The 27,911-nt window shown below is 19.9% G+C and overlaps 5 protein-coding genes across 5 annotated transcripts; all 5 read right to left on the minus strand.

Annotated features, from left to right (window-relative positions):
- Positions 1–269: 269 nt before the first annotated feature.
- Positions 270–2,678, minus strand: PBANKA_0109700 (SWIB/MDM2 domain-containing protein, putative; the record flags this gene model as incomplete). The annotated part of the gene is made up of 1 exon (XM_034568615.1): positions 270–2,678. One exon carries the CDS (start codon positions 2,676–2,678, stop codon positions 270–272), a length of 2,409 nt encoding a protein of 802 aa, XP_034419697.1.
- A 7,058-nt stretch (positions 2,679–9,736) lies between these two features.
- PBANKA_0109800 (conserved protein, unknown function) lies at positions 9,737–10,849 on the minus strand (the record flags this gene model as incomplete). The annotated part of the gene is made up of 1 exon (XM_034563731.1): positions 9,737–10,849. One exon carries the CDS (start codon positions 10,847–10,849, stop codon positions 9,737–9,739), a length of 1,113 nt encoding a protein of 370 aa, XP_034419698.1.
- A 1,379-nt stretch (positions 10,850–12,228) lies between these two features.
- Positions 12,229–14,082, minus strand: PBANKA_0109900 (basal complex transmembrane protein 1, putative; the record flags this gene model as incomplete). Its single annotated transcript, XM_034563742.1, has 1 exon — positions 12,229–14,082. The coding sequence occupies one exon, from the start codon at positions 14,080–14,082 to the stop codon at positions 12,229–12,231; it is 1,854 nt and encodes a 617-aa protein (XP_034419699.1).
- Positions 14,083–15,364: 1,282 nt separating this feature from the next.
- On the minus strand, positions 15,365–15,841 carry PBANKA_0110000 (60S ribosomal protein L39, putative; the record flags this gene model as incomplete). Its single annotated transcript, XM_034563753.1, has 3 exons — positions 15,365–15,413; positions 15,602–15,705; positions 15,839–15,841. 3 exons carry the CDS (start codon positions 15,839–15,841, stop codon positions 15,365–15,367), a joined length of 156 nt encoding a protein of 51 aa, XP_034419700.1.
- A 1,349-nt stretch (positions 15,842–17,190) lies between these two features.
- PBANKA_0110100 (conserved Plasmodium protein, unknown function) lies at positions 17,191–25,520 on the minus strand (the record flags this gene model as incomplete). The annotated part of the gene is made up of 5 exons (XM_034563764.1): positions 17,191–17,289; positions 17,377–17,467; positions 17,547–17,693; positions 17,871–17,943; positions 18,095–25,520. The coding sequence occupies 5 exons, from the start codon at positions 25,518–25,520 to the stop codon at positions 17,191–17,193; spliced, it is 7,836 nt and encodes a 2,611-aa protein (XP_034419701.1).
- Between the last annotated feature and the right edge of the window lie 2,391 nt (positions 25,521–27,911).

Genomic DNA, 27,911 nt, shown 5'->3' on the forward strand with positions numbered 1-27,911 from the left:
TGTTTAGTTTTTTTAATATATTCATTAAACTAAAATAAATAAAAAATTATGAAAAATTCAATAATATTCAATAAATCTAAACAAAATTAAATAAAATAAATACCCCCCAAAAAAACGAATAACTCCTGTGAAGTGGTTAATATGAACATATATAGTTATGCAATTTTATCGCATAACTACTACAAGAAATTTAATATATATATAATTCTTGCAATATATAGATATACACATACAATTTTGTAATAAATTCATTAAAATAATTTTTCATTTTATGAGCCCAAATTATTTGAATTATAAAAGTTATTATTTGAATATATATCCATAGGCATATTACCATCATACACTGAATTAAAATTGTTTTGAGGGTTTATCCCATTAAAAGGAAAGTTCATATATTGCGGTTGATATGGTGAAATTTGCTGATTATTATATACATTAAAATTATTATCATTATTTTGCATATAATTATTTTCGGGATTCATATTTCCTATGAATTGATTAGGTTGCATATTATTATTAAAACCCGAAGATGAATAATTATCCATAGGGGCTGACATATTGTTTTCATAACTCATATTGTTATAAGGATAATTTTGCATAGGTTGTTTTAAAAAATCAGATGGGTTATAATTCATATTTTTATTTCCAAAATAATCATATCCATTAATATTATTGTGGTTAATGTTGTTAACGTTATTATTAATATGGTTATTGTTTACTTCAGAGTTATTGTAATTATAATTCATATGTTCTTTAAAGCGTTGATTAAAATTTTCTGCACCGAAGTTTACTTTTTTCTTTGTATTTCCGTTTGAATTTATATCATCAATTTTTCTCTTATAATCTAAATTCATTGAATTTAAAACAGATTTAAGAACATCGTCAATATTTTTATTTTTAATTAATAAATATTTTGAAATGCCTCTATGAACCCATGGCAAAGTATAATAGTTATCATCATTAATATTAGCTGATTGATCATATATATAATTGTGATCGCTTAAATTTTCCATATTATTTGGAAATTTACTATTCATAACATGATCAATAAATACACATGGATTTTCATAAAAATTTGTATAACGTAGCCTTAAACTATTTTTTTGTTTTATTTTACATAATATATTTATAATATCATCATCAATACTATTTATTTCATTTTGTATATCATTAATTTTTTCAAATATTGAAATTGAAATACAAGAAGGCATATTTTTTTTTGTGTTTTTTATTTTATTATTATGCAATTCATTTATATTGTTATCAAAAGATTCTTCTTTAATCGATTGTGTGTATTCACTTTTGTTATCATTATTTACATTGACATTCGTATTTTCATCATTTTCTTCTTTCACATTTACATTTTCATCATTTCCGTTTTTATTTATTTCATCTGCTCCTTCTGTGACTGAATCTTCATGTGATTCTATTTTACAAGACTGATCTGGATTATTTGTATACTTAGTAGATTTTTTAGAGTCGTCCCCTTCGTTTAATTCAGATTGTTTGTTATCATTTATTTCATTTATTTTTAAAAAACTTACTAAATTATTTAAATGATGAGAATCAAGCACAAATTTCTTATATTTGCCTTCATCTAAAGTCATATAAGGTTCAAAAATATCAATGACAACATCATAAATGCTTTCAGATTCATCTTCGTTTTCTAAATCGACAATATGTTCTAAAACTATTGGTTTTTGTATGGATAAGTGCTTTTGCAAAAGATTGGGTAAATCAGAAAACTCATATTCATCAACCTCTAATATTGGTTTTAACACTTCATCAGTTTGCATAACACAGTTAGAACCAACTAAATCGTTTTCTAAACTATATTCATATATACGTTTTATGATTTCAGGCATTGTCTCTTCAGATGATTTCATTAAATTTTTTAAATCAGGTGAAAGCTCAAAAAATGGTATTTTTTGATCCAAAAATAAAAATATTTTTATTATCTCTTTTTTTCTTTCATTTATTATACGTGTAAATGTTAATTTATCACAATCATAATAATTTTTATTTTTTTTATCATATATAATTGTTTCTTTATCTCTCACAACCATTATTGTTGAAAAAAAAGATGTGAATTTCATAACATTCGTATTACAATAATCAATTTTCTCATTATTTTCAGATATGTCATCAATTTCTGTACCTGAGTATTTACAATCATCTTCTTTAGGTGTTATTAAATTATTACCATTCACATTTTCAAATTTAACTTTTTTTGAACGTACATTTTCAGATTCCGATGAATCGTAATCATTTTCATCTTTATTTAAAATATAACCATGAATATTAAAAGTAAATGATGATGGTATTGCATATTTATATATATTCTCGGAATTTTCAATTTTTACATCTACAGGATAATTTGTTTCTTTATCTCCATCATTAAAGACTGTATATATGTGAATCCGTAATTTTCGCCTTAATTCCTCTGTCTTTAATGCAGATGAAAATGCTTCATTTATATAATAATTACTTATATCAATACATTTATTTATTTCATTTTCGTATTTTATTGATGTTTCTATTAAATTGAACTTTTTTTCATCGATTTCCTTAATTGTCCTTGTTAAAACTGAGCTATATAATTTTTTTATTACATCTTCTTTCTCGAAATAATCATCAACAAATGTATTATTTGGATTTAAGTTATCAATGGGTTCCATATATTAAGAATTTATCACTTTTTTTACTTTTTTAAATTAATAATGTTACTAGAATTATACTTGTATTATAAGAGCAGCATTACTTCCTATTGATGTATTTTTACATTTATTTTTGTTTTTTTTTACAAAAAAACATAAAATATAGTATCATTTCAGTTAAAAAAATTACAATTTTTATAATATATATAATTTATTAAAAAAAAAATATAATATAATATATAAAATACATAATGATCAAACCATTTAACAAATTACATTTTTTATTTTTTTCATAAAAAGAAAAAAACACATAATTTCATTTTTTATATACAAATCAAATTTTTTAATAATGCATAAATCAGGAATTAAAATTATGAAAAGCTCGATAAACATATTGTTGACAATATTTTAATATTGTTCACAATTACCATTAAAAATGTGAGAACAAAAGGAAAAAGTATACAGTAAAAATTATATATTAATATAAATATAAAAAAATTACACAATATTTAGAAAAATGTTTATGCATGGTATCTAAATTTTGCTCATCATAATTAATTCGTTGGAACAATAAAAATTGTTTTTTTTAAAAATTTGTCCATTGTAAAATATAATATATACTTTTAAATATTGTATTTTATAAGTATATAAATTAATAAACTATACATTAAAAAAAAAACTAGTAAAAACAATTCCATCTATGATGCGAAAAAAGTACAGTAGCCCAGTAGAAAATCATAGTCATTTTCCAAGATGTAAGGAAATACATTCCTCGCATTACTATATAATGGGACTACATAAAACATATTTCTTACCATCAAAATGATACATATAGTTTTTGCATGTATAGTTTCTATAATATATTACTAAAATATAATTGAGCCAAAACTAGTCTAAAATTAAAGTTCCATAATGTTCATAGTTAAAACAAAGTATAAGATAATATTCTTTAAAAGTCCAAAATATATGTATAATAATGAACTATAATGAGAAATCCTTGAAAATACATAATACGATACTTACAATGTTCGTACTTTATTTTAAATTGGACCTATTTTTACCATCTTGATTTACATTTACACGAAGGTTATCAAGCTATATTTAGGTATAAAACATTTTATTTCATTTCCCAATTTATTTGAATAAATCCCTTTATGTGGATGTTCAAAAAATATATAAATGTTCCTAATCGATGTAAACCATAATTCATTTTTATAACAAAAATTAAATAAAACAACAAAAAACAGTAAGTACTGAAATTTGTTATTTAAAATCACATATATGTACTTTTTTATATTTTTTAATAATATATAACATTTCTAAATTGTTTTCAATTGGCGATGTAAGAAAGCACTACGCTTTTTTACATACATCTAAATTGAAATATTTATATAAAGATTATATAACATTGAAATTCATTATTTATTGTGTAATAATAGTTACATATATAGTTTGGTTTATTTTGAAATTAAAATTTTTCTAAAAATGTTCTACCTTTAGAACAATGTATTTATTCTACAATTTGATAATAATAATAATAATAATAATTCTTCAAAGTTATTTAAAAACTACAGTAGTATTACATTAGTTCCATTGGTTATTATCAGTTGCTTCTATTTATGTAATACTTAAATAGTATTGTAATTAATTTTATATTGTCTATTATTTGTCCTATGTTTATATTTTACTAATAATATTTAAAAAACTCTTAACTTTGTTTTTAAAATACATATGCTTATTTTTGTTAATTTTATATTGTATTTAATGAAAAATTATTACATCCCATGCATAGTTTTAACTGAGGTTTCCTAATTTTAAAAAGTTACATATCTACCAATTTATAGTAAAATATTTATTGTATATGCGCCATTTGTTTGAATTGGTTATATTCCTTAATACTTGTTCTTAAAAATAAGTACACCACGATAGTTTTAATTATACAAATTATATTAAATTATATATATTTATTAACATGATTTGCTGGCGTTTTAACAAATCTAATATTAAGTTGCCACCTTTTGTTAATATATTAAAAAAATGGAATAATTCTAAAACTAATTGTTTTTTACTTTTTAAATAAATACAATTTATATTGTAGAGCTTATATATATATTATTTACTAGCATGCTCCATTTATGCCTAATAATAAATTTGTTGATAAACGTCGAAGTGATGGGGATTTACTTATTCCCTAAATACACAATATTTTCCAATGCACATAAATATATGTAATATCGTTTTTTCGAAATATATGGCTTTTTATTTTTAAAAAATATAATATTTTTCATTATCTACGTATTATATATATTTAATAGTTATAATAGTGTGTTAGTATCCATATATTTTTATATGAGGAAAACAAAAGTATTTGATTTTTCATTTAATGGAAATATAAATATGTATGAATTTGTTTTTTGTTTCCATAGTTTCTTTGTTTTTAAATAAGTGTCATTATCTTTTTAAATTTGCCTTTTAAAACAAATTATCATCAATTTTATATATACATCAAAAAATATTTGTATTTATTTTTCAGACATGGTACTATTATCTTTAAAAAACAAAAAATTGTCTTATTTTAATACTTCGAAAATGCGTCCTCTTTTATGATTATAAATACCCCAATATGTACATTATTTAGTTTGGGCATATAATAATAAATTAAATATACATATAACAGAATTAAAAATACTTTTCAATTTCAATATTATTTATATCTTTCTAAAGTATATATATATGGCGATACTTAATAATGATATACAAGTATTTAAATATGCTATTAGTATGGATTAATTTTTAATATTTTCATTTCTATGATAAATATATTCCATCATACATACATATTACTATACAATTTAAATGAATGCATATTTTGTGTAAAATAATGTTAATTAAAAACAGCAAAGATGTCTTTCAAACCTTTTTACCAAAATTATGTTTCTTGTTATGTAATGATACAATCAAAATATAATAAAATCATATGGTTATAAAAGTGCAGAACACCCTTTTCAAATAAACATCAATTTTATTGTATGGTATATTATCAAATATATTTTGTATGTTATTAAGGCAATGCTTTAGATCTTTAGTATAATTTGTTTATAAATCACTATTAATACATTCATAAAAAGATGTTATTTAATGGAATAAAGGTATAAATTTCGATACCTTTAATAGTTTTTTTTTGTTCATAGAAAGAATATATACATAAAATAAACCTAAAAGCATACAACTGAGATATTTGTAAGATTTTCTAGTATAATGAATTGTATTTGCTTATTTATATTTTGTCTTTAGTTTCAATTGTTTTCCATATTTACTAAATATTGATAAAAAAACATTATAAACACATCAAAATATAACTTAATCAAAGATTATGTCAATAGTCAATCATATAAAAGTTTTTTTCCTTTTTACTAGGATTTGTCCATTGTTCAAATTATTAAGTAATATTGTACTCTTGGCATTACTTTATGTTTATACTAATACATCATTTATTTATAATTTCTAATGCAAAAAAATTGAATAAAGATAGATTAATCAAAACAAGTTTATAATGTAAACAAATTTCATATAGTAAGAATTCACTCTTAACATTTATACAAGAGTACCAAAGGCATGCTTATTTTTATAATTTGTGATTTATATCTCCAATTACAGGAGACAAACTTTTAAATAAATTTATATTAATAGTTTGTTTTATTAAATAATAAATGAATATTATTAATTATAAATTTCATGTAAGTTAAGATTATTATTATTAAAATATAATAATATAAAAACAATTAATAATTATATCTAAATATATGAATTAAATAAAAAAATACCATAAAATATTATAATAAATATACTATATTTTTATTAATTTAAAAATAACTATGAATTTTATTAATAATTTATTCTATTATAATTTAATATATAATATTTATTATAATAATTATATATTTAATAAATTATTTTATATAAAATGCATTGAATTAAATAATAAAATAATATATATACAATAAAATTAAATTAAAATAAATAATTAATTAATTAAATAATAATATTAAATATAATATTATGTTATTTAAATATTTATAAATATATTATTATAATTAATATTTTATTTAATATTATATACATATTTGTAAAATAATATTATTATTTGTATATAATATATATATTAATTAAAATAATAAATATATTTATTATTTTATTTGAATTATAATTAATATTTAAATACTAAAATTATACAATATTCATTATTATATACAATAATTTATTACTTAAAATGATTTAATTTATTAATATTATTTTAATTAATTTAATTATTTATTTGATTATAATTATAATATAATTATTAAATATTATAATAATATTAATTATATTTATATATTAAATTATATTATTAAAACGATTTTATTCATTAAAAATTATTTTTTTAATTAATTATTTAATATATTATTTATTTAATTTATCATTTTTTACGAATATATTATTTTATTTAATTATTAATATTTATTTTTATTTTATTAAATAATATTCATTTAATTATTAACATTTTGTTTAAATGATAATTAACATTTATTATTCATTTAATTATTTAAATAATAATATATTTATTTAATTATTAATATCTTATTTAATAATAATATATTTATTTAATTATTAATATCTTATTTAATAATAATATATTATTTATTAACATTTATTATTCATTTAATTATTTAAATAATAATATATTTATTTAATTATTAATATCTTATTTAATAATAATATATTATTTATTAACATTTATTATTCATTTAATTATTTAAATAATAATATATTTATTTAATTATTAATATCTTATTTAATAATAATATATTATTTATTAACATTTATTATTCATTTAATTATTATATTATTTATTAACATCCATTTATTAATTTATTATTTAAATAATAATATATTTATTAACATTTACTTACTATTTACTATTTAAATAATAATATATTTAATATTATTATATTTTCTATATAAAATATAGTTTTAATTATATTAGTATAATTTATTATTTTTACATCAAATATTTATTAATATTAATAATTATATAAATAAGTGATATTATAAATATAATGAATTATATATTTTTTACTAGACATGTTTTTAATAGCTATTTTATGCATAGATAATAACAAAAATTATTATTTTTAAGGTTTTTAATTCTCAAAAATGTAGGCATATTCTGTTTATTATTTTACAAAACAATACTTGAATTGATTGTCTTATATTACAATTGATATATATGTTATTAAACTATAATTGTATTATCCAAACCATTGCAATACTTATTATACTCTTTGTTAAACTTTACATTTTGCTATGAAAATCCTTAATATTTGGTTTTTATCTTCACATTTCATTGTTAATCATAAAAATTAAAAATCATTTTTATCTTATATTTTAATGAAGTACTATATTTGTTTTTCATGGTAAATATAATAATATTTGGAATTTTTTCATATTTTACCAAATTCCATATTTATAAATGGTGAATATAAAATTTCTCTATTGAAATATGTACGCGCAAAACTCTTTAATTTTTAGAAATATACATCTTTATGTTCATTATTAAAGAAATGTAAAGAATTGAATACTTAGTATTTACTTTATGAATATCAATTGAATTTAATTCTTGAAATATTATTAAAAAAAATGTCAATCCGTCGTGAACCTGTTGTGTAACTATTGACAATCCCGAGGATGTAATGTATAAAACAATTAATAATGATACTAAGATGCACCTTTCAAAATATATTAAAAAAGACAAAGGTAGATAAACCATTGCTATTATTTACATGAAATATACTAATGAAACCCTTTAAACTTGTGAATTTAAAAAATTAGACAAAATATTAAATCATCTTTCTAAATAATAGGTAACCAATTGCATCCATATATTATTTCTTTCATTTCCTAATTTTACTTTAATCGTGTTATGTAATAGGTACAAAATTAATGATCTCAATATAATATTTTTTAACACATAAATGGTCAATAATTTTTTTATTTGCTAGATATTTGTTTTTTTCTAAAAGGTAATGAAATAATATTATGTTTTATAAAAAACTATATTTAAACATTTGCTAAAACTTTACATCTATATTATTAAAATATTTCATGCCTATTCTTAATAATATTGAATTTCAAATTGCAAAATATATAAAAGAACCCTTCTTAAATAACCATAAAATATTTGAAAAACACTAAGCAAATTACTAATAAATATAACACACAAAATTTAATGTTATACTTAAGCACAAATCCTTTACTTAATATTTATACAATTTTTAATATATTCTTTGTTGTATTAACGGCAATTGAGTAAATGATAAATGAAAATTGAACAAATAAATATTATAAGAAATGCAATTTTTCTCATATACTCCAAAATTTTTTTTTTAGACATTAATCCAAGGTATAATATTCCTACATCAATATAGAAATATAAATTTTATGATAATCTAAGAAAATTAAATGTAGCACCAAATATTAGCATATTTATATATTTTTTAGAATCATATAAAACTATTTCTAATTCAATTATTATGCATAATATAGACCCATTTCCATGGTTACATATCATGATAATTATGTTGAAAAAACAGTAGATTTTATATTGTTTTGTTATATATACATTAGTTCAACGTACTAATTCCCTTTTTTATATTTTTTTATAATTATGTATAAATACAAAGTTTACAAAAAATTTGTACCAATATATTGAGAAGTAATAAATATTTCAGTAAAAAATGTTACAAATTTTAGTATAAAGAATAAAAAGACATAAATATTGCGTGGGGAATATTAAAAGGGTTCGTTTGCATGACATTTTATTTACTTTGAACAAAAATATAAACAAGAATAGTATATAGCGTATGTATAATTATGTTTTTTCATACATTTTATAATGACACTTATTCATGGTTTCGCCACAAGCATTATGTATATAAAGATATTGATTCAAATTTTGTACACAAATTATATAGAATATTTACAAAGGTTTTTGCTTTGTTTAAGATTTTATCTTAATAATTATCGAAATTATCACAAAATTTTTAATTATTATTAATATCACTACACAATAAATCATTTTTTTGTAATCTATTAAAGGTATAATTTAAGTTACCTTTTTCATTGTCCTGTTTAATTGTGTTCAGTGCTTTATTTGTTTCTAAACAGTGAGAAACATTTTTCTTCATACATCTATTTATTGCTGTAACAAAATCTTTAAATTTCCCATTATTGTCTAATTCATGATATTTAATTAAATTGCTTAATTCAGGCGTTACTGATATATTTAATTTACTCAAGTATTCACAAAATTCACAATCCGAAATTTTATTAGCTATATATTTTTTTATTATATTTTTAATTGTGTCATTAATAAAATTTCTTGGAAGCATTTCTTTATTTGTAGTGTTATTATTATTCATTAAGTGATTTGAAATAATATCAACATTTTCAACTACCTTATCAGAATCTTTAATACGTGATTGTTCCCATGTTATAGGATTTCTATGTATTTGTTTAAAACATTCCTGTGAATTTTCATCAATACTTAATTTTGACGATTTATCATCTTTCATTTTGTTTAAAAATGTGGTTCTGTTTTTTCTGTTTTTACTATTGTTAATATATAATGTCTTCATTACATTTACAAAACTTAAAGACCTACTTGGACCATATAAGTATAAAGACCTTTCGAATTCAGGTGTTATGTCAACATTGTTATTAATTAATTTAGCTTTGAATTCATCATCCTTTAATAAGCATTTATCCCATTGAGAATATAATTTTCTTATAATTTCATTTTTTTCTTGTATATATTTATCATTATCTTCATATTTATCTTGCATATACATAAATTGGGGATTGAAAATTTCTTGTACACATTCGGAAATATTTTTAAGTGCTTTTGAAGGATCATGAATAAGGAATAAATTTTTATAATTTATAAAACCGTCTTCAGTTACAACACAGTATTTCATTAAATAATCTATAATAGGGGTATCATATTCAATTTGGAATATATCCAACACTTCAATGAAAGTTTTATGTGTAATTAAACCATTTTTATTTTTATCTTTTTTTTTTAACTCAGTACAAAATTGTTTTATTAGTAAATCAAAATTGTTGTCATAATTGATGCAGTTCTTGTCATTTACCATTTTATTGAAAATTATACATATAAAACACAAATATATCCTGAAAAATACAATAAGACAGTATAAATTAAGGAATTTAAGTTTGTGAAAATTAATGCTTTTGGATTGCTGTTTTATACATGTCTGCATATATGTTTTAATAGCATGAAACTGTACTCTATATTTTTAATAGGATTTGTTATATATATTTTTTGTAACTAAACAAATATATATTCATTAAAACATAAATATCTATTTATGGAAAAAAAATAAAATATAAATTTGTTCAGAATTGTGATGACCATCGACATACGATGCTTTTATTTTCTATTCACATTTAAAACAAGTTTTTATGTAAAGTTATGTTAAATACACTTAGGTATGTAATATATATTATTTATTATTATCGTATAAATTACACATGTTTTAATGCATTTCATATAGACGGAAATGTGGGATTTTCCTTTTTTTGCACACTATATATTATTAATCCCTTGTATAAAAAGTTATAATTTCTTTTTGAAATAAAATTCATTAATTTTTTATTTGGGGCTTTATATTTTTATGGTTATTAGACAAAAAAAAAAAGAAATTACATTTTAAAATATAATACAACAAAATATGTGTATGTTTTAAAACAAGATTCACTTATATGTTTTTTATTTATTGAATAATTTTTTTTCAAAAAATATAATAAAATATTATAAGGGAAATGTTTAAATTAAATTCCGTATATGAATAAAATTTTCATATGCACATAATATGGACATTGGTAAAAGATAAAGTGTTTGAACTTTATAATAAAAGTACTATTATTTGTTTAGATGGAAACCTATATCAAATAATCAACCCTAATGTTTTTTTTCAACAATTATTTATTATATATTAAGAATGGAAAATTCTATGCACTTTTTTTTAATACTGGGTTATATATTCACCTATTTTATATAATATTGATAAATGTTATTTTTAAAAACGTAAGACAGGGACAAAATAAAACTATATAATGAGAACAAATATTCAAATTATTTAACTTTTTTTTACTATTTAAAAAGTTGTGTCCAAAAAATATATATTTTTTAAATTTAGGCATTTTTTTCATTCTTCATTTATTAAATGAAAAATATAGTTTAAAGTTATAAAAATATAAATAGCACAAAAATATTTTTGACAAGATAAAACAACAAAGTTTTTAGCTATTAATTCTAACATAAGATGTTACATATAAAAAAAATAATTTTTTAATGCTAGAATATGTATAATGAAAAAAAATTATAAGCATTATCAGAAAATGTAAAATACTAATCATTTATATTATTAAATATATCTTTTTTTTTACAAGTTCAATTTGATTAATAATTAAAAAAAATAATGTTTTTTTAATAACTATTCATATGTGGAAGCTATGCTTTATTTTTAACATCATTGTTTACCTTTGATTCAATGCTTTCTATAACGTATTTAATATTTTTCCTTTCAAGGGAATGTAATTTATATATAAAATAGCTGTTTAAAAATGAAAATATTGAAAAGAAATAGAGGAAAACTACATTTGATATAGTTATATTTTTTAGGACACTGTTAGATTGTAAGGTTATAAAACCAGCAATATTTTCTATAATGGCTATATTTAAAAAAATTGCTATACACATATCAATGAATCCGTTTAATAAATATCCGTGATAATTAGCATCTAATAATGAAAAAAAGGTACATGATATTGAAATGATCTGTATCAAATATACACTATTATTTCCAAACAAAAGATATGTTATAAAATAAATTAGCTGCAATCCTATAAATCCAATATAAAATTCTCTCATTATTATTAGAATTTTCCTAATACTTAAAATATTTTTACTATTTACGATTTTTAATAATTTTTCTTTGTGTTTATAATCATCTTCAATAGAAGGTATTTGTTTTTTAATATATTTTTGATATTTATCATTCATATAATATTCCGAATCAGTTGTAGTTATGTCGGATTTATCATATTTTAAACTTTCTTTCGAATATATTGCGCTTCTCTTTTTATATATTTTATCATTTAATGAATGATACATATTCATTTCATTACCAATTTTTAATGATTTTGTGGAACCGTCTTTTTCGGAATGATTGTCAGAATAATTCAAGGTTTTTTTTTTTTTTTTTTTAATTAAATGATCATTTTTTGCTTCCTCTTTTTTATATTTATGATTTTCAATCGATAAAGAATTATGATCATTTAAATTATTTCCATTTTCAGCTATATTATTTATTTCGTTATTATTATCACCTTTTCTATAATTTACATTTCCTTCTACACTAAGGTTTTCATGAGAAAAATCTGATTCGTTGGAATAAGTTTTATTTCTTTCTTCATTTGTATAATAAAATGTATTTTCTTTTTTATTTTTCTTTTTGTTTTTATAAGCATAGTGATCACTACTTAAGTTTGAATTTTCAAAAGAGTTATAATATGAATCTTTTGTATCATTTCCCCTTGAAGTATTAAAATTCACATTCTCTGAATCATTCATATTATATCGATGAATTAAATCACTTTTTTGTTTTCGTCCTTTTATATTTATATCTTTATTTCTTATAGCTTTTTCTTTTAGATAGTTTCTATTTTTTTCAATACTCGAATTTTGGGTTTCATATATTGAAGTGGAATTATGTAATGATGTATCTGATTCATTAATGTGAATATCTGTTCTATTTATATTTTTATTTTTTTTTTCTTGGGTTATATTATTACTATCATTGTAATAACTTTCTTCATTATTTTCTTCTTCAATTGAAAGTTTTTTTAATGTTTTCGCATAAATGTCATATATGCTACTTTTCTCAAATTTATTATTAGAAACATATTTATTTATTTTATAATCCTTTGTATTTTTTGTTTTATAAGAATAGTCCGAATTACTGTTGTCTTTTTCATGATCTAAAATTAATGAAGTAATGCGTGGGAAAATTGGGGTATCTGACAAATTTCGTTTCCTTAAATTTTGTTCACTTTTTAATTTGTGTAGAGTTGTTTCTTTTTTATTTTTATTTTTGTTAGGAACTCTTTTATTCATATATTCTTCGAATTCATTTATCATCTTTGTACCATCATTATCATTACCATTAACCTTTTGTGTGGTTAATTTTAATTTCGCCATTTTTGAACTTTTTATACTTTCATTGCAAAGTTGTTTTGATTTTATTTCATGTATAATTTCATTAAAGTCGTTACTATTATTTATATTAACCGTAATGTTATCCATTTCTTTTTCAATTATTTTATTTTGCCAAAAAAACAACAAAGATAAAGTAAGAATTACACAAGTTATACAAAAAATGTAATTAAAAAAAATTTAGACAAACAAACCACAAAAATAAAATTAAATTATTATTTTTTTTAGAATACAAGGGGAATGCAGTTAACACCAAATTAACAATCTTGTCTTTATTCAATAAATTAGAATTAATTTTATTACATTATGTATTGTGTGTGTGCAAAATACAATACAAAAAAATACAAATATGTAAATAAAAATAAATACTTTTTATAAATTGTAATTATGAAATACTTTAAAATACAATTTTTTAAAGGTGAATATAAACATAATTTGACAAACTATTGAAACTTCAAAGTAAAAATAATATTCTTAAATATTTTGTTTACCTTCAAGTTAATTTTTTAATAGGTATTTGTGTCTGTTCAATCATTGCACAAATAGTACCATTTTTTATTTTTTACATGGACATATATAATAAATAACATTTTTCATGAAAATTTTATCATATAAAACAAAAGATATATATTTTTATTCCACAATAAATTGTATTTTTGATATTATTTATTTTTTTTATTGTTACAATCTCCATTGCCACAATTATAAATGATGGGGATATTATAATTTTTTATATTCCCCTATTTTCCTTACATATATAAAAGATAAAAATAGGAATATAGTATATATGCATATACATATGTATTTATACAATTATATACAAAATCACGATTATTGTTTTTTTTTAAATATGCGATATAAGGATATTACAAGCATACAGTAATGCATTGCGCTACCTGAGCACACAACAAAAGTTATCTTTTGTATATTTTAATTACACAAGAACAAATCGAATTATATGAGTAAATATAAAGGAAAAGGATAGTAACAATTAAATATATCTTTGTTCATTTATAAAACTAATAAGTGTGAATTCTTTACATTTTTATTTGCAGGATTTTTAAGTAATTGCATATACATGCGCGAATAAAAAAGTTTACTATTTTTCTTTAAAATATATGTTTCTTATTTATACGTAATATATAAGTTTATTAATTTAATTGATAAAACAAGACATTAATATTTATTTTTGCATATTATATGCATAATTAAAAAAAAAAAATACATACAATATGCATAGTACTAAGTAGTATTAGAGGCCTTATTATTTTTCCATTTTTCGTATTTGTTCCTATTGTTTCTGTAAAATCACCACTATATATGTTTATTCAAAATAATATTTATTAGGATATAAAAATACTGAGTTGAATATTTATAATCCTAATTTAGTTCTTCTCCAGTGCCTTCTTTTAGTGTTATATCTAAATGTGGAGGTGGGTGAAAAATAAATGATATTATAAAATGTTGTAAAAAATATAAAGGGGAGGGGGGAATATAAAATTTCATTATATATAATATACCCAATCTGCGATAACTTAATACTATAACCGATATAGTATCGCTAAATATATGTTTTTTTTTTTTTATTAAAATTATATATTAATATTACCTTATTTTAGTATCTTTTCTCAATCTATACCAGTGAGGTACAGGCCTGTTTTGCTTTTTACATTTTCCAAGTTTTTGTTTTAATCTGAATGTTTTAATTGATCCCTAAAAAAAAAAAAAACACAATTATTTATTTATATGAAACAGTTATTTTAGCATGTTATGTAGTTCAAGGAGTTTAAATTTTCATTTAATCACATTATGTATAACAAGTTTTTTATGTAAATATTTTTTTTACCATTTTCAAGAAAAAAGTATATAAGTGATAATGTTATAAGTTTCAAAGCTTTGTTTTAAATTGGGAAAGCTATCTTAAATTTGATTTTAAATTTTAAAGGAAAATTTTTATTTGCTTATAATTAATAAATAAAATTTGAATTTGAAAAAAAAAAATTTCATATTTTACATTGTATAATCAACCATTATATATAAATAATTTATATGTTTTTTATGTATATAAAAATATATAAGAAAAATATATTATTATATGCATACATAATATATATTATATATGCATAATATTATAACATGCATAATATATATGTCACCTATCTATTATTATACCAAATAATACATATATAAAAAACATGAAAGGAAAAAAAGTTATATATTACTTATAAACCCCTATGGCGCTATCAGTATGCATTATATAATATTTATTTTAGTATAAGGGAAATTATAATTAAAAAATTTATATTATATATATGTATGTTTTCCGCCATTAAAATTTATTATTGTTCTATAAAAACAGGAGTATTATAACGCTAAAAAAATGTATTAAAAATAATTATGTTTAAAAAGTGAATTTATTAAGAATTTCATAAATAATTTTTATTATTTAAAGGTAACAATGTATTTCAATTGTTATAATTTTGTTAATAGGCTTAATTCTTTATTAGTTACCTATTTAAAAAATAACACCAATTTAAAGATATATAATAGGAATTATTGCCATATCTTTTAAAATAACAAGTTAAAAATAATATCGAAAAAATACAAATATTTTACGAATATAAAATATAATAAAAACTTGAAATCGTAAAGTATAGAAAGATATATTTTTTTAAAACGAATTAGTATATATATGCATGCATATATAATAAAAAGTACATTTAATTTTTAAGGGAAATTATAACTTTTGTACAAATATAAATAAATTTATTATAATAATTAATTTATATTCATTATATATAAATTAATGGAGACTAAAAGACAGTTTTAACAAAATTATTTTATATTTTGTTGTTTTTTAAGCAAACAAAATAAAGTAACAGCTAACATGTACATGATATTTATGTGGATATTAATGTCTTTTCCAAATACATTGACAAAAGTTTATATATGAGTTAAACTACATTATCATAATTGTTTATCATTTTATACGATTTTTATGTTGGGTGTTACATGAATTTCGTGTTTATAAAAAATATATTAAAACATGAATATTCATTATTCTGACAATTTCAAACACTAATATATTGTGGAATATACAATTATTTTAAATACAAACATAGAATGAGTTAATTTTTTTATCTAAATTAACACATTTATCTTAACAAAAAAAAGACAAAACAATAAAAAAGAAAAAAATTAAACCAAAAATTCTATAAAATTCTCAAAAAATGTCTCGTAATTTTCACAATGTGCCCGTATGCTTAGCTTATACAATTTATTTCCATTGGCTTTATTCTGTATAATTAAAAAGAATGAATTTTTTTATAAACAATGTATCACATTTACACATATATCATGCAATATTCCCTTTTCTATAATTACCATATTTTGGTGAAATTCAATAGTAGCATTAAACTGGTCATTTAGGCAAAGATAAAAAGACCAGATATCGCAATAATACGAGTTTTGTAACCTTTTATAAAAAAAAAAGTTGAAACAATATAATAATATTAACACAAAAAAAAATAGTTCATATATATATAGTTCCTTACATGTAGTCATTCTTAAATAGATTAATAATTGTGGGAGTAGCCATAGATACAGTTGTTGTTGTTATTTCAAAATTTGCATTTATTATTTTTTCAATATTTCTTTTTTCTCGATCACTTTCAAGTAGGCATTCTTCTGATCTCACTAAACTGAGGCAAATAAATTAAGAAAATTCATTTATTTATAACCATCCAATTTGCATAAATTATGATGTACATACACATGAATAACTTTCTATATATATGTGAAGATATAGATAAATAGTTATATGGTTTAAATCCAATAACATATGTATGAACCTGCACAAATTGAAAAAAAATATTTACCAGTTCATTTCCCCTATAACATTGTGATATGGTTTAAGAATATATTCAAGGGTTAAAGCTTTTGATTTATTACCTTTAAAAAAAAAAATAACATAAGGTTTATGGTTATATATATATATAATTGTTAATTTCTTGTACTCGAATATATTATGTGAAAAATAAAAAAAAACTAATATAGATCTATCATACATAATTTGAGGAAAATATATTTATTTTATACTTACTTTTTTGATAAAATGTTTTATAAAGAATTTTTTTTTTTTGTATTTTCAAAACTTTTATTTTGTTTTTATTGCAACTTATATTTTGTTCTTTTAATATAATTCTTAATATATACAAAAATTTTGCACCATCAATTTGTTTAACAACACTGAATACTATTTTTTTATTTTCATTATTTTTTTCAAATATTTTATTTTCTATTATTTTTTTAATTTCTGCCTTAGAATTTATACTTAACAAACTTCTTAACATATTATTCTTTATCATTTCATTTTCACTTATATTTATATTTTCGTTAAATTCGATTGTCTTTCCAATGAAATTTCTCAATATATGGCCATTCATTTCATCATTAGTTAAATCACATTTCTCAGAATTAAGATCATTATATAATACAACTGGATTATCATTTTGTATATTTGATGTATTTATATTTTCAGTTTGATTTACATTCATTTCATTTCCTTCTTCATTTTCTAAATATAAGTTATATGCTTCATTCTGTTTTCTACAACTTTGATTAAATGGTGAAATATTCATTGACATAAATAAATTTATATTATCCTTACCAGCATTTATGTCATTAAACATTATATATGTTTCGTATTGTTTTTTATTTTTGAAAAAAACGTGTTTGTTCATATTATCTTCAAATTCGTTTGCTTCAAATTTGTTTTCTTTATTGACATTATCATTATCATCCATTTTATCTACTTCGTTTAAATATAGTGGCACATTTAATAAGCTTGCATTTTGGTTGTTTTCCTTAATATGTGAATTATCTATAACACTTTCAGTTTGATTATTACTTTGCACTAACATATTATATGATGAATTTGATATATTTATGTCACTATTTGATTTGTTTATTTTTTCATTCTCTATTTTATTATCAAATAATTCATTTATATTTTTACAAATAGATGTAGAATCATATTCAATGCCATTTTTTTTTTCTGTTAAATTTTCTATATTTATGTTAGTAGGAATGAAATTCATAACTCCATTATAAATTTTATCATTTTCTTTTTTTATTTCTTTATTTCCCTTATCACTAATAAAAGAAAGATTAGTAATTAAATTTTCATAATTGGCTATATGTTTATCTATATATTCAAACGATTTTTGAACTTGGTTTTCTTTTAAATCGTGTTCTTCATTTTTATAATCTGAGATAGTTGAATCTGTTACTGAAATTTCTGATATTTTTGTATTTGGAAACAACACATCTTTTTGATAAACCTTTTGTCCATTTTCAGTTTCATTCCTTTTCATATTATTATAATATGAAGGGAATTGAAACTGATCATTTTTTCTGGACATAACACCATTTTTGTTATCCCATATATTTACATCATTATCATATATTTTTATTTTATGATAAAATTCGTTACCAGAACCCATCATCATTGTGTTCATATCTTTTGTATTAGATGCATTATTTTGATTGTTTACAGAACCATTTTCTTTGTAAATTATATTATTGCTATTTTTCAAATTTTCATTCATAGAAACATTATTTCTTTCGAAGGCTGTGTAATTGATATTTCCAATTGTATTATTATGAATGATATAATTATTATCAACTATTTGCATATTTTCTGATTTTCCTATATCACTATTATAAATATTTTCCTTTATGCTATTATTTAATATATTTGTTTCTGAATTTGTTAAGGGTTCAGTGAATTGTTTAGATGTTCCACAATTTGATAAGGTATTAGACTCAGGGGTTATGTGAGATTGTTGATTTGTATCCAATTCAGAATTATTCGTAGAAATTGATAACTTTGTAGTATTATGGTTTTGGAATGTATTTTGTGAAATTTTTCCAAGTATTTTATTTTTTGAGTTTGGCAATAAAGCATCATTACCAGATGATCCTGATGATGTATTGACACTTTCTTTTTTTTTTCTTCTTACATTTTTTTTTCCATTATTTAAAAACTGATTTTCATCAATATTTGATAGATCAATTGTTTTTGAAGGCTCTATTTGTTTTCTTTTGTTTCCTATTTTTGGATACCCATTTTTAATTTCTTGAAAATGTTGATTCATATTAAATTTTGATTGATCATTATTATTTTTTCCCTGTGAAATGTTGCTAATAATTAAATGATCTACATTGTTGTTATTAATATTTGTCACATTATTATGTATTGTATTAAAATTTATATGATTGTTTAATCCTAATATTCCATCATTGTTTAATGGTGTATTTATATACCCTACATTTCCATTTACGTTATTTCCATTTTTCATTAAAACATTATTATTGCGATTTAGAATATACATCAAATTATCCTGATTTCCAAAATTTCCCATATCTGAAATTCCAGAAATATTATTATCATTACTCATATATCCATTTTTTTGCATTTGTACTTTGAAGGCAATATTATTTAAACTAATATTATTAGCATTAATATTTTCAGATATCATATTATTTTTTTTGCTAAGCATATTTATTTCCCCAACATTATTTCCATTACTACAACTGCTTTTATTATTATCATTAAAAATATTCAGATTATTTGATTGAATATTTTTTTTATGATTATCATGGATATACATTTTATGATTATTTCCATTATAAAATTGATTATTATTATTATCATCAATATTAATATTACAATTGTCTTTAGTTTCGTGATTTACATAATTCCCTACATTTTGTGAATCCAAATTACTCATTAGAATATTAAAATTTTTATTAATGTTAGTTAAGTTTTTTAAATTTAGTGAATTATTTAGATCTCCTTTTGACATTGTATTCATTATTTTATTAAATTCATATTTAGCAAAATTATTTCTATTATAATTTTCACTTATTGTACTATAAGCATTATTAAAATTATTATTAATATAATCAAATCCCCCTCTATTGTTTTTGTTAATATTTTCATTTTTTACTAATTTGTCTGCTTCAACATCATATATACAATTTCTGATTATTTCGTTATGTTGAAAATTATAATTTGATGAAGTTCCTTTTTCACTTTCATTAAATCCCCCATTATTATCATTAATAATTTGATAACTATTTTTTCTTAAATCATTATAATTATTTACATTAGTTGGATTGATAGATTCTTTAGTATTGTTATTTATTTCTGTATCTATATTGTGCTCCTTATTGTATTTAATTCCATTGTTATAATTTCCTTTATAGGCAATATTATTGTTATTTATCCTATTTACATTTTCTACTTTAAATAAATTATTTTTGTTTATATTATTAATTCCATTTTTCACATATCCATTATTGTTTGAATTAACCATTTGAGTATTGTGATTTCCAATATTGTTATTATACATGTCAGGATATTTGTTATTATTATTTTGAGCATGATATAAATATTCATTTTTATTAAAAAGTGGGGAAAGTTCATTAGTATTGGAACGAGGCAATGTATCTTTATTTTTTAAATTTAATTCATATTTTCCTATTTGATTATTACCATTACTAGAAGTATATCCTATCTTATTTATTCCATTTTCATATTCATTTTGAAAATATTTTATATCATTAGATGTACATTTATTTCGCATTAATATTAATCCATCGATTGTCTGTGTGGTTACATTATTATTTAATAAATGTATTTTATTATTATTTGCAATTTCATTGACATTTAAATTACTTCTATTCGCATTACTATTTAAATGATTTACTGTTGAATATATATTTGAAATATTGTTCATAGAATTACCATTATTAGATATTCCATTTATATTTGGATTATTTTGTCGAATATTATTTTTTTGAATACGAGAATTTTGCTGTGTTGTATCATAAAATTTATTATAATTAATATTTCCGATATTTAACACTCCACCTAAATTATTATTAGTTCGATTACTCATACCTGCACTATTATTTCTTTCCATGTTATTGCAACCTCCATTTTCTGAACATGCATGTGTTTTTTGTCTTAGTTGGATTTTATTTTGAAAATTATCCATATTTGTTAAATTGCTTAAATTATTTTTTACATCTATTGAGTTTAATTTATTATCATCGTTAGATATATTCATAATTTTCAATAAATCATAATTCCCATTTAATGTCATATTGTTTTGCAAATTATTAATTGAAATATTATTTCCGCTACTATTTATATTCGCATTCACATTTGCATTCATATTCATATTCGCATTCACATTTGCATTCATATTCATATTCGCATTCACATTTGCATTCATATTCATATTCGCATTCATGTTATTGTTTGTTATATCCTTGTAAAAAAAATTATTATTTCTGTCGCTGAATATTTCTGCATGTTCACGGTTTAGAATTAAATTATCACCATCATTCCTATTTGAAAAATCATTTAAATTATTTAATAATTCGTTTTTGTATTTATTTATATCACTAGAACGATTAATTTGGATGTTATTTATTATTTGTAAGCTGTTTGTCATATTTTCTATTTCATTCCCATTATTTGCTAAATTATGAACCACACTTTTATTCATAAAATGATCATTTATTCCATTCCTTCTCATAAAATTTATCGCATTTTCGTTTGCTAAAGATCTATCTTTTATATTATAATTTACTCCTTTTGTATTATCATTTTTTAAAGAATATTCTATTAATTTAGGAGAATATCCATCCATATTTTTATTTATATTTGATGCATATACATATTTTTTTATATTATAATTATTTTGTGTCTGATTTATGGGAGCAAAATTTGTTAATGGCGGTTTTATTGTCATTGATTTGTTATTATCATTTAAATTATTTATTGTGTTTTTTAAATCGCTACTCATATTTGTGTGTACTGGAAATATTTTATTCATATTTCCACTATTATTTTCTGTATTTTTATTTATACCCATATCTATGTTATTATATAAATTAAAGCCATTATTGTTAGTTAAATTGCTCATAAAACTGTTTACATGTTTCCCTGTTTTTTGGGAATTTATATTCGTTACATCGTTTATTAATACATTATTATTGTTATTATTTCGTAAACCCTTTGTCATATAATTTGGGTTTCCATTATTTATTACATTTGATATATGACTAGAATTTACTTCATTATTAATAAGGATATCTGGATTTATTTGATTAGAATTATTTTGAATATTATTTAAATGGGAATTTGAAATTGTTCCAAATGATGCAGAATTTGATAATGGCGTATTTGTTGAATTATCTAAATTTATAAATACGTCATTATTTAAATGTGTTCTATCATTTTGATGATTCATTATAATTTCTTTATTTTTTTGTTTTAAATATCCATTATTATTTGGATTTATATTATTATATAAATTATTACCATTATTTGAAAAACTGTTATAATCATGCATATAGTTATTATTATCATTACCATTTCGAGAAATATTATTATCCATTTTTCTTAAGTTTTGTGAATTATTAATATTTAAATTACTATAAAAATTGCTCAAATTGTTATATAACTTACCATCTTTGTCATGTATATTCATATTTTCTCCATAGATTCCATTATTATTAAAATTTTTCCCATTGATATTATTATGGCTTATGTTTTTCATTTTGGATGAATTATTTATAATATAGTTTGCATATGGAAAGGAATTAGTATCAAAAGATTCTATATTATTATTAGTATTGGCATTATTTACAATTTTATTTCTTTGAGGATTATTATTAGAATGGACTTTTTTATTTTCGCACTCAATAACTTGTATACTGTTATTACTACTATCACTATTATTTTCAATATCCTTAGTGATATTATTATTATTATTACTATTATTGCTATTATTACTATTATTATTATTACTATTGTGATCAGTACTTATGTAAATATTCAAAGGAAATTTATTATTAATATTGACTTTTTTTTTATGAGCCAATAATGAATTGCTCTCAATATTCTCAATAGATTCAGTATTATTTAAATATTCACTTTCATCAATATTACAAGTATTAATAATATCGCCAGTATTAACAATATTGGGAATATTTTTTATGTTTTCAAAATTGTTATTTTTTGTAATATTTCGAAAATTATTATTATTTGTCGAAATTACAATATAATCATTATTTTCTTTTACACATTTGGAAAATTTTATATTATTTTTATTACCATTTATTGGTGAGCATAATGCACTCGAATCATTTAAATTTATTTTATTTAAGTTCGAATTATTTTTTAGTTCTGTGGAATTTTTATTTCCATTAATATGTTTTATTCCTACTTTAATTAGTGAATCATAGTTATTTGGAGTAGTATTAAATTCGCTTATTTTATTATCATGTTTATTATTTTTTCCATTCATTTCAACTTTATTATTAATTTGCATATTTGGAAAATATAAATTATTATTAAACAAATTACTATTTAAGTGGCCATTACTATTCCCATATATACCATTACTATTTATATACTGATTTTCATGAATGTTCATGTAATTTTGCATCCCTTTATCGTCTTGGTCTTTTATTCCATGACCGATACTACTATTACTGCTATAATTATTATTTGCAATATTCTCATTTAATGAATTATTCATAAAATGTATTTTATTTGTTATATTATCATTATTTAAATTTTGATTTTCTTGGTTTATCTTTATTTTATTATTTACTATACTTTGGTTTGAGTTTAAAAAATTTTCTTCATGGGATTTCACTAAGTTGTTATTACATGTACTGTTCATAATTTCTCTTTCTCTTATATGTGTCAAATTTTTGTGTGTGTTCATATTTATCATTAGTTGTTTGATCTCATTATTATCGATTTCATTCACATAATTATCCATTTGAAATTGAATAAGTGAATTATTATCACTGTTCAAAGAATTATATGGATATTTATTCTCACTATTTATATTTCTAGTATAATTAGAAAACTGGATATTATTTTGAATATCTGAATGTTCATACAAGTTTTTATTTAAACATGTATTTTTCATATTATTAATATCATTATGACAGTGTATGGTATTATTTAATTGCTTTTGATTTTTATAAATAATATTTTCACATTCATTTAAATGTACATTTGGGTTTTGCATATAACTTGTATTATTCAAATCGAGTGTATTATAGGTGCTTGAATTGTTATAACATTCACCATTTATTAAATTACTGTTGTTATTATTGCTTTTATTGTTATTAGGGTTAGTGTGTTTTATTGATGTAATAATGCTGTTGATGTTTTTCCTATTATCCTGAATATGCATATTATTTCTTTTCAACAATAAATTGTATTTATAAAGATTTATATCACTTTTGTTGAATATATTTTGGTTATATTTCATATTTTCTAGGGCATTTATATTTGCCACATTACAATTGTTCATATTATTATTATTATTCATATATATATTATTTATTCCTATTTGATCATTCCCATTATAATTCCCTTTTCTTATATCTTCATTATTGCTATTTACATCATGAAAGTTTCTTTCCATTTTTTTGTTAATTTATAAAAATAATTTTAAAATTTTCCCCATATGCATATTTTTTTTATAAGCATACGCATGTGGAGAAGAACTAAGAAAACACAAATGTGAGTTATATTATCTTTTATAATAATTTGTGAAAATAGTTATGTATGGATCATAGAAAAAAAAATATGCAGACATATTATATATGGCTTTTACACTTGTATATTTTTTCACAAATTTTCTTTGACAATATGGATAGGAAAGTTCTATAATTGCAATTTATTTTATTTCTATATGTGTATTTATTTAACCAAATTAATGTACTTTTTTGTGTTTTAATGTTCTGTAAAGGTGTGTAATATATACAAACCTCTCATGTTTTTCGAATAAACAAATTAATGCATAAAAGTACGTACATATATATAAGCATACACTATATATTAAAATTAAAAAATAAAAAAAATTACTACATGACAATGTGTTTGCATGCTAAAATTTCCCAAATATATACATATTAATATAAATTGAAACAAAAAAGGAAGTATATTTAATTCACAAGAAAGTAAAAAAATAAAATATACATATATTTTAAATATAATCATAAAATAAAAAATAACGTGAGAATGTATAGACTGTAAATGCATATATGTACATTTACTTTATTGCCAAAGTATTTCCTACTCAATTTTTTTTTTAAATATAAAAAAATAATAAAAATAAATTATAAGTACTACACGATTTATTTTATATATTCTTCCATATTTATTTAATTGTTTTTTTCTTATATTATTACAATGAGGTGTGCACATGCCAATAATAAATTTTGTGAAAATATACCATTTAAAAAAAATATACATATGTTTTTAAATGTCATATAATTTATATTCAATATAAAAATAAAATAATCAAAAGAATTTAATGAAAAAAATGTAAAATAAATAGTTTATTTCCATTTTTTAAATTGCATACAAAAATAGACCACGTGATGCTTTAAAATGACATGCCCACATATCAATCCAATGGCATTAATATATATGTCTATATATCCATATTTATATATGCACGCTCAAATAAATATATTATACAAAAATTGTAAAAATTGGATTTATATTTCGATGTATAATGCAATTAATAAATAATCTATAGTATATATATTGAGGTAGCAAATAAAATGAAATAGGAGATAAAAAAGGTAGCTAAAAATGAAAAGTTGTAATCAAATACTAGGCACATATAAAAAATAATATATAATGCTAACAATAAGAGGAAGTATAAACAATATAAGAAAGAAATTGAAATATTTACGCAACCTTTTATGAGAATAATATTTTTATAAATTTATACATGATATTGTACAGTGTAAATAAGCTTGTTTTCATGGATTGTGGAAAGAATATTTGATATACTTTTAAATATATTATTCTCGTAAAAAAAAATAAAAACGCATTTGTAGAAATAAAAAGGTTTAATGCTTATCTGCTATAATGTTGCATACACAAAATAAGGTACATGTGTTATTTTTACAATCACAATATATAGATCATTATTTATTATATTTTTTATAATTATTGATAATACAAAAATATAGTTTATATTTGTGAAATAATATAAATTATTTGTTTAATAATCATGTTTTTTAACTATTTTTTGGTCAAATAACGCTTCAATATATTGTTAAAAATGTTTAAAAAGTTGAGGAAATTATTTCATAAAATGAGAATTAGTGTGTGTAAAAATTAAATCATTATTTTTATTACATAAAATAGTATATATTCTTTTATTTTTTATTTTTTATAAGAATGGGTAAAAAATTATACATTTAATTATTTACCTCGCACACGTTTGTATATAATACGTTATAATTATATAAAGTGACATAGACGTTTATATGCTTGTTATTAGCGTGTGAACATATATATTAAAAAATAAATAAAACATTGTTTATTGCTAGTTATAGTTTATAGGGTAATTAAAAAAGAAGATAGTTTATTTTGTGAACAATTTGTACAAATAAATAGGTACATATATACGTTTTTTTAAAGAACATAATCTATATACATATTATAATATTAATGTTAGACAGCATTATATTAATTTATTTAAATCTTTATATAATTACATATACATATAGTTCATTTAATAAAGATCCACAGAATTTATTCAAAACAATAAATTGATTTGTCCGATATTTATGACCATAGTATATTAAGCAAAAGCAGTTCCATCAACTATACATAGGTTAATGTGTTAAAGGGTGAAGAGTTATATAATATATATATACTTGTTTTAATTTTTTATTATAAGAAAAAATGAAGCTAAATTAAATTAACCAGTAATATATGTATTTATAATGTTACGTATTTAGATTTCTTAAATTTAAAGCATATACCATATCGCAAATAAATATACACTTCA

Source organism: Plasmodium berghei (assembly GCF_900002375.2).
Source record: "Plasmodium berghei ANKA genome assembly, chromosome: 1".
NCBI classification, from domain to species: domain Eukaryota; phylum Apicomplexa; class Aconoidasida; order Haemosporida; family Plasmodiidae; genus Plasmodium; species Plasmodium berghei.